Source organism: Epinephelus fuscoguttatus, linkage group LG10, assembly GCF_011397635.1.
Source record: "Epinephelus fuscoguttatus linkage group LG10, E.fuscoguttatus.final_Chr_v1".
NCBI classification, from domain to species: domain Eukaryota; kingdom Metazoa; phylum Chordata; class Actinopteri; order Perciformes; family Serranidae; genus Epinephelus; species Epinephelus fuscoguttatus.
In genome coordinates this window covers 27603376-27625238 of record NC_064761.1, presented here as the reverse complement: position 1 = coordinate 27625238, position 21863 = coordinate 27603376, and the positions used below count along the sequence as shown (strand labels likewise).

General features: G+C 40.4%; 2 protein-coding genes across 5 annotated transcripts in view; both read right to left on the bottom strand.

Annotated features, from left to right (window-relative positions):
- ttc39a (tetratricopeptide repeat domain 39A) overlaps positions 1–15469 on the bottom strand; it is a 33876-nt gene extending 18407 nt beyond the window's left edge. The window contains exons 1-5 of one of the 2 annotated variants that reach the window (XM_049589029.1): positions 15230–15469; positions 13573–13623; positions 13333–13383; positions 12880–12933; positions 484–588 (exon numbers count right to left, since the gene is read on the bottom strand). In XM_049589029.1, the coding sequence (XP_049444986.1) occupies positions 484–588; positions 12880–12933; positions 13333–13383; positions 13573–13623; positions 15230–15282 (314 nt within the window). In that variant the 5' untranslated portion in view covers positions 15283–15469. Of the gene's footprint in view, positions 1–483; positions 589–6735; positions 6969–12879; positions 12934–13332; positions 13384–13572; positions 13624–15229 lie in introns of those variants that run through there. The other variant, XM_049589030.1, reaches the window with a different exon arrangement.
- A 3140-nt stretch (positions 15470–18609) lies between these two features.
- eps15 (epidermal growth factor receptor pathway substrate 15) overlaps positions 18610–21863 on the bottom strand; it is a 36630-nt gene continuing 33376 nt past the window's right edge. For all 3 annotated transcript variants that reach the window (XM_049589026.1, XM_049589027.1, XM_049589028.1), the window contains exon 24: positions 18610–21250. In XM_049589026.1, coding sequence (XP_049444983.1) covers positions 21110–21250 — 141 coding nt within the window. In that variant the 3' untranslated portion in view covers positions 18610–21109. The remainder of the gene's footprint in view (positions 21251–21863) is intronic.

Here is a 21863-nt window from a genome sequence, read left to right as displayed (position 1 = left end):
GCATAATTAATGGTGTGGCCGCTTTGAGTGACAGGCTGTCTGTGGATAGTGTCCTCGGTCACCACGGGTCACTTCTGACTCTAAAAATCCAAGACCGTGACGGGCAAAATGCCAAACTCAAGGCTTCAAAACGGGAGTACACAAACCAATGGGCGACGTCACAGTGGCTACATCCATTTTTTTTATACAGTCTATGTTCTTCACTGGTGAGAGTAGCACTAATAACATTAAAGATCCCTGAGACTGAGGCAGCTAAATGTTATTCTATCATTTAAACGTGTGTTTTCCTACCGTTATATGTCAAAATGTCTTCTGTGAACACCTGAGAGTGCAAAAAAACAGCTACAAACACAGTTGCTTGCACGCATATATATCATTGGCTGTTTGTCTCTTATATTTGTCCATGGAAGCACAAACCCAGGTGGGTCAGAGCTGAGGACAGCAGCTGTATCTGCCTGCATGGGGTTCACGTTGTTCTCGTACCTGCATCTAAGCCGGGCCTGCGCCTCCTCAAAGTCGTTTCTGAGGAACAGATCCAGGGCGGCCATGCAGTCCTCCAGAGCCAGCGACAGGTCTGACCGTGAGCACCTGCAAATGCAAAACAAACAGAATCAGGTTGAGTGAAGAAAGAGTGCTGAAAACACATTAATATCTAATATCTTATTATCTAATAAATAAGAAAAGTCGGGGGTTTAAGCCATTCTGATCTCTTGAAGTATCAATATAGAGCAAAAATGTGTGGAACACAGTTTTACTGACAAATGATATCGTTATATGAGTCAAGTCAAAGAGTCAGTCAATCAAGTTCATTACAATTTCACAGTCTTAGAATATAAACATCTTTAAATTGGCATTTTTTCTTGAAGTTGTTTCTTATTTCAACAGCCACAAAAGATCCACTTCACTTTACCCTGTTTCCTAACTGTCTCTCTCACTACTGCAGTGACCCTGTTCTCATTTACTGCAATATAGACAGTCTCCTGTATTGACCTACAACAGACACCAGGATCATGATGTTGTCTCAGTTTACTTGCATAATATTCCTCCTTTATTCAACCCTTTCAGCTACTTCACAAAAGAGGCACAGGCAGAGTGAGTGAGACAATCACATTGGTTTGAGATAGCACTTTGCCATTAGTGTCGTTGCATTAAACTGCACTTTAAAGAGGGACTTAGTCTCAATTTTAGTACTTGTACAACCCTCCACTTTTATAAAAATACACTCTCAAGGAGCGGTTTTGAACAAGATCCTTTTTGAAAATTGAAGAACTGATGTTACTGCTGATCAACTGATGTTAAATTGAGGAACTTCCCTAATGATTACTAATAATGTTGCAGTGTATTAAGACTTTATTACACGCTGCACATGCTCCTCACGTGACGAGTGTGTAATGTAGCCAAACTGATCACGCACTCTTTCTTCTGCCTCCTCTTTGATTTCTCTCGCCGTACTGATAATGGATCTGTTTATTTGTGCCTTTTATTCCTTCACATCAGGGTGAGAACGGCGCACAGCGTGTGAAAAACACATTAACATCTGCCATAATGAGCTGAACGAATGGATTGAGTCAATGTTAAATCTGAAACACTAATGTTCTTCAGCTTTAAGCGGATTCTTTTCTCTCTTATTTGGATGTTTGTTTTGTACAATGATACTTTTTTCTTCACATTCAGTTATTTGCTATTTATGCTTATTTGTCTTTTTTTCTGTTCATTTCTGTTACATTATTGGTGTGTTTTTGTGAAACAGGAACCTGATTTTGTTGTTTCATCCTGACACACAGTTTGGTTCTCTGCTCTGAACTTCCAGGCCACTGTATGGATCACATGAGCCTAATAATTACTCCCAGTTTAGTCAGTAGGTCAGTATGGAGTGCTGCAGATGATGTTTTTTGGTAGGGCAACTCAGAAGTTAGCTTGGCCGTGGTTCCCTCAACAAAAAGCCAATGGTATTTTTCCTTTTGATTTTGGATTATTGCAGAAAATAAGATGAGGCAAACAAAAGTTCATGATACATTACAAATGAACTCCACTTTTATGATTTTTGAAGTGGAAATGTAATCGCCAGAAGTAGGACGCTTATGCCAGGCTATAAACTATCTACACCACGGTCACCACTTCAATGTCACCACCACTATGAAGTCAGTATTTCTGTCATTTCATCTAAATGTGTCCCAGTGCATCTGCTCAGGAAAACATGGATGCCCAAAGCAAACTGATGTTTATAGAAGTCTGAGCTTCAGACACGTCCACAGAGAACCTACATCAGTTACCACAGCCCCATTAGCGAAGAGAAATGGCATCTTGCCTGTCTTTGCTCATTAGAATAAAGTACATTCGCTCAAAATTTTGTCAACAGGTGTTGAGCGTTTTGCTGTGGATGGAGGCAGAGATATGCATGCTTGCAAAAACTTCTATCAAGCATAAATCAACTCACTGGAAACGGAAATCGCAGCTGCAACACTATTACAGCACATTTGTCACCACAAGCGCTGCAAATAACTGGTGAAAAGGTCATTCTGCTCGGTTCGCTGTGTGCGCCACCACGTTGCTGAGATGTCAGGTTTGTTTGTGTGGGTAAACTCAGGCTAGATGGATCTTGCCCAAGTTTTCTGAGTTCCGAGTACAGTGGATTGCAGCATAAAGCCATGCTCGGCACAATGACGTTTAATGTCCCCAAACACATCTGAAGACTAATTTAGCCACTTGTCAGCAACTGCCTTTATTAAGACACATAAAAGCTTTTCAAATTCATGTATGAGGTGTTTCCTGACATATTTTATGTCATAGAACAAAACATAAAAAAATCTCTTAAGCTTGCGTTCATCACACACCTTATTTCAGGCATCTAACCATAAAGCCACTGACTTCAAGACGAAGGAACAGGAAGTGTAAAAATGCTAACTCATTTCCAGGTTTTAGAACTAATTCCTGCAGCTCTCTCTATTACCACTTTAACTCGGAGACCTGCAGCAAACATTAGACGAATGCAGAAGAATAGGAGAGCAGAAAGTGAGCAAACACAACTAAGACTAATGTGTATAACAGCAGTGACTAATAGACGGCATTCACTTTACATTCCTGCCCATTAGAAACACAGAGGAACTATACACTCATCACACACACACACACACACACACACACACACAAACACCACCACCATAAAGGAGCACACACACTTGTGCAGCTCTGGCTAATGACATGCGGGTGACTGCTGTGTTCACCATATGACCAGCAGCAAGCTGAACTTCCTGATAACAGCACAAGACTCACAGTGACAACAGCTGTCAGAGGAAACATGAGTGTTCAGTTAACATGTGTGGCAACACTATTGAGATGTCCAAAAATTAAAATTATATAAATAAAGATGTAGGTGCTCTAATAAAGCTGACAAACAAACAAACCAAAAAAAATGATGGGAAATTATTTTATACTGCGAAGTTATGTGGGACAACGAGCATTGTGTTGTCAATACGACATGCTAAACAGTCAATAATACATTATACAAACTTCATTTACAGTCCCTCCTAAGAATAAACCACTGAGACATAAAGAGATTAATAATACAAACATTAATAATAATGCAAAGAGGCTATAACAACAAGGTAAAATACTGTTTATGTATTTATGTCATTGATTTCAAGGACAATGCTGTAAAGTCACATGTCCTCCCGCAGTAGCCACTGAATAAATCCAACCAATCCAACCAGAGCTTCCTTCGACTGTGTCGAAACACTTTTCTCTCTGTATGTATGTAGGTTCAGCGACTGCCTCGCTCACTTAAAACAACAAGCTCACAAGACAAACTAGAAGAGTGTCAGGTGTGTGTGTAAGCACATCTATCAACATCAGGTTTGTGTTGGAAACCAAACTGAGCATCGTCTCTTGGTTCATGTGCTGACTCTGCATTGACTACATCCACCCCCTGGACCTTCACCTTAACTATCAAATATATACACGTGCCTATTATTGACTCTAAACCCAACTGCAATACCAATACTACCACATATTATTCAGTCGTCTTAAAAATGTCGCTGGAGTCAAATCACCTGTTAGATTTAATCATAACCTCATCAATAATAAATGCCAATAACTGTTAAGGAGCTATGGTATTACAGAGGAGCTTGTTTACTTATCTGGCTGTAAGCAGCAGGAACATGTGCACACAACATAATGCCTCTCCTAGGCTAGGATTCTAAGCAGCACGGGTTTGATTCCTGGTCAGGAAACACTTTATTACTATGCTTCAGTCAGGGTGTAGTGCTGCCGGAGTACACAGGAGCAATGCTCCACCACTTCTTTCCTCCAAGTGAGTAAACAGAATACTCACAGTCTGCATAACCTGTTTGAAAATTGGATCTTCAAGTGCTTGAAGATCCAATCATCAATGAAGCATATGTCATGCAACAGCGACAATAATACAAAACTGAATGGTCAAAGTTGTCATGTTGACATTTAAGGTGTGTTGCCTGATTCACAGAGTCAACTCATGCATTGATTAACATGCAAGAAAACATTTCGCTGCCAGCTTTGAGCAGCATGGTGAACTAAATTGTTTATTCCCAATCTACAGCTGCTAACTGATAACTAGTAAAGATGATAAGGCAGCAAAACATCCTTTAATTGTATAGTTAGAGTTGACTAATGTATGTAAACTTGTCACCACAGGAGCAGTGGTTACATAACTTTGAAAATGAGCCACAACTTAACCTCGTCATTGTTGCGCTGCGGGACGAGCCAACAGCACTACACCCCTGGTTTCAGTCTCTGCTCTTGTACTCAAGACTTAATACTTAATCGCCAAATGAAATTTGTCTTGTCAAACACATACACCACAGATAGAACACTAGCACCTTTAGGGAAATAAGCAGCAGTATCAAAAGATGCACTGGATAAAATGTTGAGAGTGCATTAAAACCATCTGCCCTATTGCACAACTATTTAACCTCCCGAGTGGCCAGTTGTGCCATGTTTGTGATGTTAAGGAAGGGGAAAGCTATGTGCTGCTTTGGAACATGGATGTAGCTACCTTGTAAAATCACACTTAAGTTGAATCTAACCAACAAAAAAAACAAAACAATTCTACTGTTGTAGCTGTTTAGATTATGCTGATAATAATTAGGGGCTGATAATCAAACCAGAACACTAACAGAGGTTACTTTAAGGCGAACAATCAGTGCCGTCCTCATTTCCTTATATCTGGAAACTGACTGAACTGGTCCTGACTGCCGGGAAAGGAAGATTTTGGCAGGTTTGCACCGTAAAGACAATCTGAGGCCCGAGGACACGGAAAAGAAACCAGCTCTCTGTCAGCGACGAAGATCATAGGCATATATTTATATGAGGACATAGTTCAATATTTTGAACATGGAGATTTGTCTCCCTTCAATACAAACATGAAAGTAGCAGAGGACTTTTATTGTGATGAAATTTAAGACATTACCACCTTAAATAAACACATAAAAGGCACAAATAGGTGCATTAAAAAATCACCAGCATGTTTGACACTCAAAATGACCTGGGGGAGGAACCCTAAATCCCACGTTTCATGTGTGTCCCCCAGTACTGAAACAAAATCTACTCCCTTTAGCAAAGATAATCACGCAGTACAGGACAATCTCTAAACGGACTTTCCTCCAATGAGGTAAAATGAATCTTAAGGTTTAATGCATAGGATTTTGTAGCGTCTAGCAATAAGGTTGCAGAACTGAAACTCTCCCATGTGCCAAGCGTGTAGGAGAACTACCATGGCTGACACGAAAACGCAAATAGTCCTATTCAGAGCCAGGTTTTTTTGTCCATTCTGGGCTACTGTAGAACAACATGGTGGAGTCTGTGGAGGAGGACCAGCTCTGTATGTAGATATAAACTGCTCATTCTAAGGTAATGAAACACATTTCTTATTATCAGGTGATTATAAACTAATGAAAACATAGTGCTGAATATTATATTCTATTTCTGCTGATAGATGACTCTAAATCCTACTGACTGCAGTAATTAAGGCATGCATTGATTCCCTGGAAAGTAAAATGGACTTGTGCCATAAAGCCACAAATCACTGTGCTGTAAAGCAGCCATACATTTCAACACAGCACAATAAAGAAGCAGTGGTCTGACATTTTTGCTTATTTGCCTCTTTGCCGAGGGAATATTTGACAATTATATTAAAGAAAGAAAGGGCATTAGAGCCAGCACAATGAGGAGCGTCTGCTGGATTTAGGATGTGCATACCATGCATTGTCCCAATAATTTAATTTAACTTCAAGTCAGCTGAAATTCGGGGTTGATTTCTCTAGAGAACGACTTGCACAATGGTGATCATTACCAGTGAGCGACACAAACAGTTAGCACACAACCACTATTCATATACTAGATACTAGACAGCCATGCGTGTGCTCATGAAAACCATAACGCAGGCACACACACACATTCTCACCCCTCAAACAGTGACAAAGCATTAGTTTATCGACTGCGGTCCACAGAGCTTTCACCACACTTGTTCCAGCTGATATAAGGTGTTTTTCAGAGGCCTTACAGCATTGAGCTGGGACACAAAAGAGCCGAGCTGCTCCTGTAATACACTAAGCGAGTTTGTCCACATGCCTAAGTGTCACAACTAGAACACATACATACACACACACACACACACACACACACACACAAAACACCTAAAGAACATGTGGCAGAGGCCAGGTGAATGACACACGGCATTTAAACGTGCAGCAAGTACCTTACCCGTTTGACAGAGTCTCTTCCTCTCCTGACATTTTCATCTGGCAACAGTGTGTGAGTGTGTGTGTGAGAGATAGAGAGACAGAGAAAGCTGGAAACTGCAGAAGTCAACGTGAGCCTGAGGCCTTTCCAGCAGTGCAGTGTGATGGTCTACGTCTTTTTCTGTACCAGCAGCAGCAGCAACAAGAGCAGAAGCAGCAGCAGAAGGGCAGTCGGGTGAAAGAGAGAGAGAGAGAGGGAAGAATGAAGGAGACAGGGAGGGAGGGAGGGAGGGAGAAAGAGAGGAGGAGGAGGGACGCAGCAGCAACAGCAGATCTTAATAAGATTGGGATGACGATCACACATGAGGGTAGAACACACAGTCTATCTGTGCTGCCTCTAACTCACATACATACATACAAGAGGCCTGTCCCACCTCTTCCGATCATCACCCTCATGCTACACACTGCAGTCTCTCCCCTGATTGGTTAATGCAAAGTCAGGGGGCGGGGCTAAGAGCCACAATTCATGGCCTAAGGATTTTCTTAAAGATGTGAAACAAGCAAAGAAAGAAAAATCAAGAGGAAGCACAGAGCGACAGAAGGAGAAATGAGTTACGAGCAATTAACTCCTCCCCGACACAAAACTTTGTGCTGCTGAAGGTGAAAGAGGGAACGTGAGGCTAAAAAAATGGAAGAAGAGAGCACTGATGCATAGTGAGACTCTCAGCCGGTCCATTCTGCTGCAGTGGCAGAGACTGAACGCTGCAGCGACCAGAGAGTCCAGAAATAGAAGACATAGACGCAGTACAGCGGCTCGTACTGTGGATGCACGCAAGAACTGATGTGAAATCATGAATGAAAAACCCTTTCAATGCATTCTGACATGACACAGCAAGAAAACCTCAGGAGTAATTAATAACTTGAATAAGGGCTACACTTCCTTTAGCTGAATAGTTTAAAAGCTATATGGGTTAGTTCACAGACAGAAGCTCACTGACACAGTAAAATGGAACAGAGCCGTCGTTAAAGGAAGTGATTACCCCTGTGTGTTTCCTGCTGTGACAAATCAAAATGTCTGTTTTGAAAAAACTCAATTATCTGGTGTCAGAAAAGTGCAAGGATCATAAATTCTTTGGTAGAGTGGGAAAAAGCATAAAATACACTCTGGTTTGACCAAAGCATGTGTAGACTCTGAAAACAGATGTGCCAGCTTGAGTACTTTATTTGTGTAATGCATGTATTTTGGAAATGAATCATTCTGCTGGATGGTTTTCAAATTCTAGACTGATTAAATAGCTTTTGCTCTTCTCTTAAGAATGTTTGTTTATTCACCTCAATCTAGTAAATGCATAAGCACCACAATTAATTTCAAGGTAAAGGTCCAGCGTGTGGGATTTAGAGGGATGTATTGGCAGTAATGGAATATAATATAATAAGTATGAAAATGAAAACTGTGTTTTTGTTGCCATAGAATGAGACATTTATACCTACACAGGGAGCAGGTCCTCGTCTATCCACCTTATTCCTGAGGGCACTACTGTAGAAATGATTATGGGCACAACTTCCAGTGAGATAGCAGAAGTAGCAGCTAGCTAGTGAGTCCTATTGACTGTCTGTGGTTAGTCCCAGTGGCTACTCTTGGTGGCTGACCGCCAATGCTGGTTCTTTTAGAAAGTAATTTGCCTTCAGTTTAGCAAATACTGATTTATTTTAAAACAAATATTTAGCTAATGTTAACTTCGCATTTTCTAAAATGTCTTTGTGGAGCTCTGGTACCTGCTGCACTGTCTATGTCTGTAACTGTGTGTCAAACATGTAACCAGAACAAAAAGGGATTGTTCCTGTTGCCAAAGGTACCACTGATATGAGAAATAAAACCACAATAGTTTCACAAGACATAGCAAAAAAGCATTAAATCAGAATTTGAAGAAGAGAATGACACCTAGACTGACAGGTCGGTCACTCAACCTCAGTACATGATATCCCTGTCTTTCCTTGTCAGCAACATACCTTGAAGTATGTTGTTAGTCATTAGGGCTGAGAATGTGTTACTGATTTACTGTACTTCCTGTATATCGTATAGAAGAATGCCAAAAGTTATTTCTTTTACTTTATATTACTATTACTGACGTCTGCTGCTAAATTCAGCATCATGTTTCGCTCAGAACAGTTTTTAATAAATCAGAAGTTAAAAAAACGTGTAAACTGAGTTGTTAACGCAGACGAGCGGAGGATTAGCTGGGAAACATCACATTTATTCACGTTACATGGAGCTACAGTTAATACTGAATTATGTTAAATGCTGAATGTTTTAGTATCTCTTAATAAGTCATCAGAAACCATAAATCATCTTTAGAAGGAGCAGATGTTTACCTTAAGCTAGCACGGGCCATGTTAAAGTTTACAATATTTTAACGGAGCAAGGCAAGTTAATTGCTAGCGTGCTCGGTTGAAAAGGAAAAAATAAAACAATGCTTTGAGATGGCTGTCAGAGATGGCAGAGGTATGATCACTAAATCCCGTTTGAGCTATAACTGGTGGTGTGTTCCACGTTTTATTTCCCAATTGCTCTTGGAAAGAAGAATAGAGTACTGTAAACAAACTGTTACCATTGGAAATCGCCCGTTTCGGTTCAATGCTGGAAGTTGCACCTGTAATTCATGCAAGGTATCATCGGGGCTAGGAATAAGGTGGCCCGGTCCCAACTTTTCTGTGGGAAGTGGTGTATGCCTCTTTCAGGCCTTGTTTTGTGTATACACAATGTTTATAAATGAGACCCCCTAATCCGTTTGCTTTGGAGAGGAAGAGACCTCTGAGGATAAATCAGCTCCTAATAGAAACCTCCTGTATAATGAACACTGAAGGAACTCTAACAGAGAGACGTTTCAGCTGGTTTTTAACCACTAAATCCCTTCAAATCTTCCACATTGTTCATTCAATTATCGGGTCTACAAAATGTCAGAAAAAAGTGAAAAATAAAATGCCTGCAAAGCCCGAGGTGATGTCTTCAGATCACTTCTCCAGTCCTACAAAAATCCAAAATAAAGATATTCAAGTTTACAGAAACACAAAATATCTCATTAGAGAAGCTAAAACAAGGAAACGTTTGGTATTTTTGCTTGAAAATTACTTGCATGATTAGCTGATGATTAAAAATTGTTGCCAATTTTCTGTCAACAGACTGATCATTGAATTATTTCACTTCTTAACTGGTAACTGGGGTGTTTGGATTTTCTTGGTAGATGATTAAACATCCTCAAGCATAAACAAATAAGTGAGAGTGAACAAGCAAGACAATATTAATCCATGAACAGAATTCCAAAACAACAATATAAATCCTCAGCTGATTCATAGAGAATGTTATTTCTCTCCATGGAGCCACAGGAGCACTGTACAGTGGCATGTCTCTATCACACACATACACAACTGCAAAGACACATACACACTCTATTAGTAACACTGCTAACATCAAGAGAGCATAAAGATCACACTCATGTGACTGTGTCTAAGTGCTCATCACGTTTGACATATTTTCTCCCACATCACAGCCCATAAAAACACAATCATAAAAGCAAAGCACTCTGGCCAGCGCAGGAGCAAAAAGGGAAATCCATCTCTTTATAGACTGTAGTAAAAAAAAAAAAAAAAGCTTAATTGTTGCTTCCATCTCTCTCACGTGTGGGCTGTGAGGAGCGCAGGCGGTCACGGGTTTATGGCGAAGATAATTAGATTTGATACGCTGCTGCTGTCCTCATAGTGAAGAATTGGATTTGACGACAGAAAAACAAGTAATGTTGCCGCTTCCAACTACTTAGGCTTTTGGCTTAATGTAATAACATGCAAATCTCTGCTGCTTTTATGCACCACACATTAGTAAATCATCCTGAACATTTGTGGTTCTATATACACTGGTATTGTGTTGTAATGCCCATTGATAACAAATGTCCTCAAATAAGAGCAAATGAATCCTAACTTGAAAATATCTATGCAACGGTTTGACATTTTGTGAAAAGTGCTTATTCTTGCAAATTACAGACGGATGCACCACTAAAATCTGTCCATTAAATATGTCCGTAGGTGTGAATGTGAGTGTGAATGATTGTCTGTCTCTATGTGTCAGCCCTGTGACAGTCTGGTGACTTGTCCAGGGTGTACCCCTTCTCTCGCCCAGTGTCAGCTGGGATAGGCTCCAGCCCCCCCGCGACTCTGTACAAGGATAAGCAGTTATGGAAAATGAATGAGACGAATGAATGAATGGCTGCCTGAGTTCAGACCTTTGAGTCCACCCACTCTACAGATTCTGAGTTGACTGAATCATCTGGCATTGTAGAGGTAGAGCAGGTAGTCCACTAATGGGAAGATTGGTGGTTCAAGCCCCAGCTTGTCCCGCCCACATGTCAAAGTATTCTTGGGCAACCCAAATCACTCCTGATGACTGTTCCATTAGTTTGTGAGTGTGTGTGAACGGGTGAATGTGACATGTAGTGTAAAAGTGCTTTGAGTGGTTGCAAGACTAGAAAAGCGCTATACAAGTGCAGTCCATTTACCAAGTGCTGTACATTGTGACATGAAACAGTGGTTTCTTGGTTTAAAAAAAAAAAACAAAAGACCAATGAGAGCTGAGGGGGGACTTGATCAGCCAATCAGCCCCACGGGCAGGACGAATGTAGCGGTCAAACTGTTGTCAAGCATTGTCAAGCAGTGTCTGTGCACTAATGAGGAGTAATAACAACAATGGCAACCACTACAGACAAGACAGACGCCACTATCAAGGCTGTTCTACACTGACTCGTCTTCTCAATATTGCTCAACATTGTAGTTTGTTTATACTTCGCTCCACCCCACCCAAAAAAGGTGGTATTGCCATGACTACACATCGGTTTGGACTTAAAATGATGTTAGATTCAGGCAGATAGCTGGGTCTCTATTAATTGGTTAGGGAAAATCTAAATCAGTTAGGGTGGAGGCAATGTCAGACTGAAGATCGAAATGTTTAACGAGTTGACAATTCTGTCTGACATCAGGAGATGTAGCTGGCTGACATAACAAGTAAATTAGTGAGCTTTGTGGGTGGTGGTCGGCAGATTTTGTTACTGTTGCGCTTGATGTTTCACCCTGTTTCAGTCTCTATGCTAAGCCAGTGGTTCCCAACTGATGGGTCACATTCCAAAAGTGGGCCGCGGGCCTATCCTGAAAGGACTGTGGGGATTTAACCTGCTGGTTAACCCGCTTTATTTTCAAGTGCAGTCAAATTTCAGCAAAGAGCTTTCATTTCTGCTGTACAGCCGGTGACTAACAGACAGCTACTTCACAGAGACAGCAAAATGCTCAACGACATGGCCAAATGTAAGTATGACCCTGAATATATTTAACCTCGAACCAATGGACCAGTGGACCTTAAACAATGACTAAGGAGAAATCTGGACCTCATGGCTGGACCAGATGGGAACCACTGTGCTAAGCTAAGCTAACTGCCTCCTGGCTTTATATTTAATGAACAGATATGGAAGTGGTATCAGTCATGACATCTACCTCTCAGCAAGAAAGAGAATAAGAGTATTGTCCCAAAATGTCTATTACTTTAAAAATCACAAGGATATTTTCCTTACTAACTAAAAATGTGAAACGTCAACATTTAGCACCTTTAACCTGGATTTATTCAATCTAGAATTAACTATGCAGATCATCCGTGCTCTTTTCCTTTAGTTCCCTCCCTCAGATCCAAACACATGCAGCTATCCTCTCCCTCAGGCTAACAATGTAATCCTTTACATGCCTGGACACAGAATGTAGAACTAAACTACTGAATAAGCAACTAATTCACATTCATCCAGTCATAACTTGACAGGGAGGGTTGAGAGATGATTCTCAGGTTCTCTCTGTCTGAATTTTTGATATGTTGAACAGCAGGGAGAAGCTGCCAGTGACCATCTGATGGCCTTTACTTCAACATGTCACCAATACATCAAGAAGTCCTTTAAGTCAGCTGTAAGGTGCATGCTGAACACAGCAGCTCACACAGGATTGCAAATCATTAACAAGCACAGTGAGAACTTTTCAGGAATTTTTACAAATGACGGGACATCAGTAGGCTTCTCTGCATTTTTGTTGTTGTTGTGATCTAAACCAGAGTGTTGCTTTATCAGAATTAACTGTGCGGTCTTACCCATTTGATGGATTTGTTGACTGCAGAGCATCTTTGTTGTCTGGTAGCTGTAACCTGAAACAGAGAAACAAAATCAAGGCTGTTTTAGAGAAAGGAGGGAAATCTCAAGGGATGACAAACCAGCTGAAAGGCCGGCTATTGTTTGAGAAACATGACCGTGAGAGCCATAGAAACTCGGACACTGATACATGTGGACACTCCCAGGCTACTTATTTCTTTTCAATGACTCGTCGAGGACATTTCTTCGGATATTAATGGGACAGTTTTGGGAGAAAAATGTCTGTGAAATCGGCCTGATCAGGGAACAGAATGTTTTGGTGAACCCATATTGAGTTTCACAGAAAGACTCAAAACATTCACTCAAATTTTAAACTGTAACCCAGACTATGCTTTACTATCTGATTTTGTTTTACTTCATATGTCCTTGGTGGTTTTAAATTCAAACACACCCACCTGAAGTCTGTGATGATGGCATCCAATTCTGGACTGTTTATGACTGACAACCTGGGAAAAGAAATAAAAGTGACTGTGTATGAAACTTATCTGTAGGAGCTAAAATGCTAACAACTAAACGTATCATTACACGGTTATTACATGTTTTAATAACACTGTGACATCACAGGGTTTGTTGTATTCATTGTGACACTGCTGACTGTCTCTGAGAATACATGACTCTGCACAATGTGAACGTACCGGCTCGGGGAGTCCGGGCTGTCAGGGATGTCTTGCGCCTCCATGGCAACACTGTGAAGAGGTCAGAGGTTAACTTGGAGAGAATGTAAGAATGGATCTCATGATGGTGAGAGGAGAAGGTGCTCTAGGATACTGTAAGTCTAATCTGAAGATCTGAGGAGGACTCAAGAGTTTGGAACAGATAGTTTGAATTGTTGGAGTGTTGGCGATATCGGCTGTAGAGATGTCTGACTTCTCTCCAATATATTGGAACTAGATGGCACTCAGGTTGTGGTGCTCAAAACGCCAAACAAATACATTTGAAAAACAGCATTGTCTCTTTCTAGAAATCATGACCTGGTACTCACAATAATCCATAGACCTTGTTATGACCTGTTTCATATAGGAGCTACTTTTTCCTACCAAACTACACCAACCAGTACAGGATAAAAAGCTTGTATCCAGTCATGGATGAGAGACTTCTGCTTGTGACAGCATGAGATGTTAACATTAATGGTGTCCTCTTGGGCTGAGCTGTAACGTTAGTTAAGTCGGTGGTGCTAGATGAGCTAGTAGTAGATGAACGTTTCCTTCTGAGCGGTGACACTGTTAGCAGTGCAGTTTGGTTGAAAGAAAATAGTTCCTACATGAAACTGCTCATATCAAGGTCCATGGATTATCGTGGATTAAATGAGCACTTTATTCTAGTCAGCCTGAAACATCCTGAAACAGCAATCAGGTCTAAACAATCTTCACTTCAACATATAAATCTTGGACTCTTTGGTCAGGGTTAGATCAGTGGTTTCCAACTTCTTCATCTTGTGACTCCTCATTACAGGGTGCATGACTGTGAGGTATGAGAAACTGTGTAGTTGTACACAATGACAAAAGCAAAGATTTGAGAAGATTCAAAAGGTAAACATGATCCATACCTAGGTGATTATCCTACAATCTCTTGAGTACATGTTGTGCCCATGTGTGGGTGTACTGGCTTACAGTATACTGTAGGTTTGGAACCACTTGATTCGATTGTCACCCCATTAACACATTACTTTTTCTCCCAGCTTATTTATTTTATTTACTTATAGTAGTTTACAAAAATGATCTTACAAAAGCAGCCTTCAGAGATGCAACAACACAATAAAACACCAACAAAACCACAGAATAAGTGTGTTTCAGTGCACTGCTAGGAAAGTAAAAGCCTGCTTGATCACAACATGAATGTAATGTTGTCTAACAGGCTGCAGACCGGCAACAAAAGACTTAATGAGCACCGTAAGATGGATCATGATAACAATCTTTTAAAGTAAAGAACATTGTTTTCCCTGTTGACTCACAGTGAGCAAGCTCCTCTGTGGATTTATCAGATATTGGATTAGATAATCATAATCAAACACAACTTTTTCTTTTTAATTTGTGAACAGTGTGACTGTTTTAGAGTTAAGAAACACAGGGCTGAACTTTACAGATCATATCAGATACTCATATGAGAGTGTGTGTTGTCTGAAGAGGATCTATGCTGGCACTGAACATGCCGTGCTCTCTCGACTATCTCTGTGTGATGACAAGATAACAAATTACACTTAGAAGTGCGATTGCATTCTGTAATGAAAACAGACAGGTACCGACAGGAACAGGACCTGCACTGATTTTCGGGAGCTTTCCCCTTTCTACTCACTTTTTGCTGTCATTTTTCTTCACGCTTCGTTTCCAGTTCCGAATAAAACTCATTCCCCAGCTCTGAGATCGGGTGAGACAGCAGAAGATCACACGGCGGGCATGGATGGACAGACAGACAGGAGGGAGGACGGGGGCAGCTCACACCGACTTCACACTGACGTAAGTGAACGTACAATACCCGCTGCGTGTCTTCCTCCTTCCTGACGTGGAAAGGTGTGTTGCTGCTGTCATCGTTATAATAATGACTTTCCTATTTAAATGCACTGTAATGTAGCTGCTGTGAGTCCCGGCTACATGGTCCTAGAGCCCTCCATTTTACGACAAGGTTCCACACTATAATGAAACAGGCAGTTACATACTGTACTACTTAAAATGTATTATTCAATAAACAAACATGTAGCCTACATAAATTAAAGGAAGTTAACTGTCTCGTGTGTAGGATTTAGAGGCCTCTATTGACAACAATGGTAAATAATATTCACACCTACCTTTTCATTGGTGTATAAAGTTGTAGTTAGCATCGCACTGGTTCAACTGTCAAAAACCCTTTGGGATTTTTTCATTTGATTTTAAATTACTGCCGAAAATAAGCTCTGTGGCAAACAAACATCTATGATACTTACACGTATTGTTCGGCGACAAAAATGAACACCACTTTCAAGATTATTAAAGCCTGAATGCAGTCGCCAGAAGTAAAAAACTAATATTAGGCTTTAAACGAACTGCACCACAGTCGCACGCCCTGACGTCACCGCCATAACAGGACCGTGTTCGGCGCGGCTCGGCGCGATGACGTTATGTAGTCTCATTGAGCCGTCTGTTAGCAACTGCCGCTTTGAAGACATGTAGAAGCTTCAGAGTTTACAAGTGGAGTATTAACTGACGTATTTTATGTCGTGGAACAAAACATGAAAGTATCTTAAGCTTTTGTTAACCACAGACCTTATTTCAGGCATCTAACTTAAAACCCATTCAAGAAACACATTGACTTTGAGAACCGTGAGTGTTAAAATGCTGAGTAATTTCCGGGTTTTACGCAAGAAAACTAAAATTATTTTTTATTTTTATATTTCCTGTTGTTTTCGGAATCATTCATGGGGCACTTATCCTAAAATAAGAACTGTTATGTCTTGTTGTGGAGCAGGTCCTCTTCCTCAGAATCCGCCATGTTGTTCTACAGGAGACCACAACGGACAAACCAAATACTGGCTCTATATAGGGCCTATTGCATTTTCCCTTCTCACTATAGTTCTCCTGTTCATAAACTTGGCACACGGGATAAGTTTCAGGCGTTTATAAATGCTCTGTAAATCAAAATCAAAATGCATATGTACATTTACTCAAGTACAGTGTTAAAGTAAAATTTGAGGTACTTTCCTGCTACTTTCGGTTTCTACCACAGTACTTTTAAGAGGGAAATAGTGTAGTTTTTATTCCACTATGACAGCTTAGTTGTGCCTAATCTAAATTTGTATAATGTCAGATATGCTGTTATAGACTGAGCTGACAGTAGTACATGCACGTAAAGTAGTTAAGGCAGACTTCACACTGACCAGCAACATAAATGCTGCCCTAAAAATGACTGCATCAGCTTCCACAAAAAGAATCAAATAATATTATACATATAACAAAATCACATTCTGAATCATTCTGATCTACTTATTGAGTACTACTAAAATGTACCAATACAAGAATGTAAAAGTCCTGCATTAAAAATGTTAGTACCTGTATTATCAGCAAATGTTACTTTGGCTCATGTGCTCACACATTATTTATGTTATTGGACCATTATTACAGATGCATTATTATGTATTAGTCTATCAGCTAATGATGTGTTTTAGGGAAAATAAATGTGTATAAAAGTACAATACTCCCCTCTGACATGGAGCAGAGTAGAAGTATATGGGGGCATACAATTGCAACACCTGAATACCTACATAAGTGTTCTTAGATACTTTCCACCACTGCTGCACTTTTCTTGTAATAGAGTATTGTTATAATGCAGTATTACTACCTCTACTCAAGGATCTAAAATTGTACTCCACACAGCCAGTAACATGATTTAATCCCAGTAAGAACACACAAACTGCAAAACTACACATTTAATATTTATTCTGTTTCAATTAAATGCATTACATATTCTGGCCAAACCTCCCAATAATGATTTTCTTCTTACACGTTAGAAAATACAAAATAAAATACAATTAGTTTGAGCTTAAAAAGCCTTTATGGGTAAGCCTAGAAACACAAGTGGTTCTTGATTTGTAAAATTCAAGGAGTCTGTACAAATGACAGTAACGTGTCAGGTGGCCTTTAAACGTGAGAGTGAAACTGTTGTATGACAAGAGACTCAGCTGTGAAGGTGAAGACGAGATGGACGACTCCTGCTCTCGCTTGTATTTACAATAAACGTGAACTGCAATATGAGACGCACTGAGAGTAGGAAGTGCAGCCTTGACCATGGACAGTAAACTGGTTAAACATGAGAAGAGGAAACTATGACAATGCTCGTTCTAAACAAGGCCGAAAAGAGAAAAAAAATACATCTGAACAGGAAGAAGTGTCCAAAATGTTGTGCACCATTAGCTCACAAATCAGCAAGGAAAATTAAAAACAAAAGCTTACTGCTCTTCAACCAAACCTTCCCTTGTTTAGAAACCATCTATCACAGTTCAGCACTCAGCGTTAAGTCACTTAAGTTCATTTTCTGGGAGAAACACAATATTTTCCAGCAAGGAGAGGAATCACTGGCCGGCCAACTACTCTGAGGGTGTTAACAGGCGTGTGGATGCAGTGCAACGGAGGGATTTATCTTCACAACACCAGCAGGTTAAATCCCCACAGAGCCTGAAGTGCACACACAAAAGACAAACTGCTCCACCAGAACACAGAGACACTAATCAACTTTTACTGACTTTGTGTAGGACTCTGAAATCCAGTTAGGCTCTCAGAGAGGAAGCATCTGCTGAGACAAAAAAAAAAAAAACATTGTGGGAAAAATAAAAAAAGTTCATACAAATGCCAAACAGCAGTGGCAAACTTTGAAATGGAACGTGGTGTGAAATTTGTGAAATGAATACTTTAGGAAATTTTTCTTTTTAGTGCACTTCTCTCATCTACAACCAAGCATCCATGTTACTGAAGTGTAATTCAGCAAGCTTTAGGGAGATCGCTTTGTGACTAACCCTGGATCAATCAGGATGAAAAATATTATTAAAGAGACAGTTCATGCTAAAATTGAAAATACATTTTATTCTCTTACCTGTAGTGCTGTGTGCAAAGTGGTGTGAGTTGTCAAATGTTGGTGATAACAGCCGTAGAAATGTCTGCCTTCTCTATAATATAATGGAACCAGATGGCACTCGGCTTGTGGTGCTCAAAGTGCCAAAAAAAAAAAAAAAAACATTTGAAAAGTTCAACATCAATGCCTCTTTCCAGACATCATGACCTGGTTACTCAAAATAATCCATAGTGTGAGCAGTTTCATTTAGGAACTATTTTCTTTCTACCAAACTACACCCACCAACCAAATCACTGTGCAGAAGGAAGAGTGCATCTACTGCTAGCTCACCTAGCATCACTGAGCTAGCTAAGGTTACAGCGCAGCCGGGGGAGACGCCATTAACGTTTACATCTCACACAGTCATGAGCCTCTTGTCCATGAGTAGATGCACTCTTCCTTCTGCACAGCGATACATTTGGTGGGTGTAGTATGGTTGACACTGTCTCTATTAAGCCAGGTTTAATGTGTGTTTTGGGTGTGTTTTATATCAATTGAACTTTACAGCACGTCACAGAAACTCCACCACTGACTAGTGTTTTGGAGGTGTGGAGCAGAGTGACACAGACACAACATCGCACAAGTAAAATGCTCACAACGGCGAAGGCGACATGCGTAAGCTACGCACTGTAGGGTCTGCCACACAAGTATAAATCCCGCTTAACTCACCTAGCACCACTGAGCTAGTTGGTGTTACAGCTTAGACACCATTACGATTTACATCTCGTGCTGTCACAAGACCTCTCCTCCATGAGTAGATGCACACTTTCTTCTGCGTGGTGATACAGTTGGTGGGTGTAGTTTGGTAGGAAGAAAAACGTCCCTACATGAAACTGCTCACAATGTATCCATTGATTTACAGACATCTCTTTTGCCGTGCAAGTCTACGGTAAAAGGTCTTTTTGGGCCACAGGGCATCACATGATGGTGAATGGCCTGGTATGAGCCTCTCATCCATGTGTAGATGCACTCTTCCTTCTCTGTGGTGATATGGTTGGTGTTTGTAGTTTGGTAGAAAGACATTCTTTCTACATGAAACTGCTCACAACAAGGTCTGTGAATTATCTTTAGTAACCGTGTCATGATTCCTGCAAAGAGACATTGTTGCTGACAGTGCAGACATCTCTACGGCTGATACCTCCAACACTCTGCAACTCACACTAAAACAATCTAGACTGATAAATAGCACTACAGGTAAGAGGAAAAATATGTATTTCTGATTTTGGGGTGTCCCTTCAACATTATTCATGTATCTTATGAGTAATTAGGGTGGGTAAAGTTGGTATAAATCAGTTGTTTCCACACATACATTCATCACAACAACCCAGTTTCTATTTTATACACTTATGTTTGAATGCTAATGTCCAGCCTCAACAGTTTTGCCATCAAATTTCAGCAAAAACATTAATAATTAAACATCAAGGACTGAGTGTTTCATACTAATTAAAATAATGTAGAGTATTTGGTGTCTGACTCTATCAAATATTTGTCAAAAGCAGTTCTTGTGTTGTGCAATCCCCTTGTAGTGTGCCCTGAAATGTAATGCTAATTATTATGTCATCATGACATGAAAAAGTTGTAGTTTCATTCCTTTCAGTATCTCCCAAAAAATCAACTTTGACAGAACAGATGCCGGACAAAGTAATGCATTACAAACATTTAAAAGAAACTAAAGTATCTAGAAGCTGAATGTGGAAGCTGTGATGTTGAAATTTACTATAAATTTGCACATGCGTTTCACATATTAGAGGACTGGTAACTTCCAGTTAGACAAGTAGAAATGTTGAATTTTGTCACCCTGTCCTAAACAAATACTCATAAAAATCTCATAGGCCTTCTGCGGGATTAGAAAAGTACATGGTCACTCCATTTCAAAAAGACTGACTGCACTCTTAAATTTTGTTACCGTGCCTCAAAAAACACTCTTTTTTCCCACCTTACTATCTCGAATCTACACAGTTCAAGATTTAGTTTCAGAACATTAAACAAGAGCTTGAAGGAAATTAGGGGATTTTTTGGGCTCTACAAAATTAGCAAGTCTATTTCTAATTAAAGAAATCTCATGAAATTCTCAACATAACTTTAGAAGCTAGAGTGAGCCGAGTATTAATTAAGTAAAGCGTTAGTGGATAAAGACAGGGCTTTTGACAAAGGCCATTTTGATCTAGTTTTGAGTGCATTAAATAAATTACATTCTGGAGAGTTAACGTGGCGCTTGTAGCCTGGTGTTGAACTCAGCAGAGCAATCTCTAAATCCATATTCACCGCATTTCATTTTCAACAATCCATTCTTCAGAACATACACTCCATCTTGGTCCTCTCCTCCAAAAACAAGACCAACAGGATGGGGAAAAAATAAAACACAATACTGCAATGCCAGTGAACGGTGAACACAGTCTGGGGAGAAGAAAGATTCAGAGGTGGGTTTATTCTGAGAAAGTCTCTTCATGGGGTCAGCAGGTGCTGCTGAATCAGTCCTATACAGTCCCCACTTTGCTTTGGTGCTTTCTGGGCTGGGCCAGGCTGTGCTGTGCCGTGCCAAGCCAGGTCAGTGGAGGAAGAGGGGGAGGAGGGGAGGAGGAAGGGGAGACAAGCTCCTCAGGAGAGTTCAGACTTGCTGAGTGCGATGGCCAGCTCCAGGTCCTCTTGTTCCTGCTGGGTGAGCCTGGCAAGTCGCTCCTTTTCCTCTCGCTCGCTCTCGCGCTTTGCCCACTCTATCATGTCTTCCTCTGTTGGATACTGCTCCGTGAACACAGGACACACACGCACACATCACACATGAAGGGAAGGAGAGGAAGCACAAATGCAAAGAAATATGGGGAGAAAGGAGACACAAACAGACAAACATACAGTTAACAGATTCTCAAGGATAAAGGAACTTATTCTTGCAACCTGCTGATGACAGATTACCAACAGTAACAGCTGTAAGATGATGCATGCTATCACCCAAGGGTGGGACCAAGTCATTGTTCTGCAAGTCACAAGTATGACTCAAGTCTTTGCACGAAAGTCCTAAGTCAAGTTCCATATCTAGACCGACAAGCCTCAAGTGGAGTCCTAAACTTTGAGTATTGAGCTCTAAACAAGTCATAATGTGCTCATGACCAAATATCATGCCATTTAAAGAGTAATAACATATTAACTTTTAATTTGTACTTATTTGTTAAAACAAGTTTATTGTAAATTGTTTGTCTCTGTCTGTAATCTTTGACCTGCATGTTTTGCATACTGCAATTCGTTTTTGTTGACCACCGTGTAGTTTTTGTGCACAACAAAATCATCTTTTGGTATCTTTTTTTCCAGCTGGCAATCAGTAGCGTAAAGTTAGTCGGCTTGACTAAAACAAAGTGGT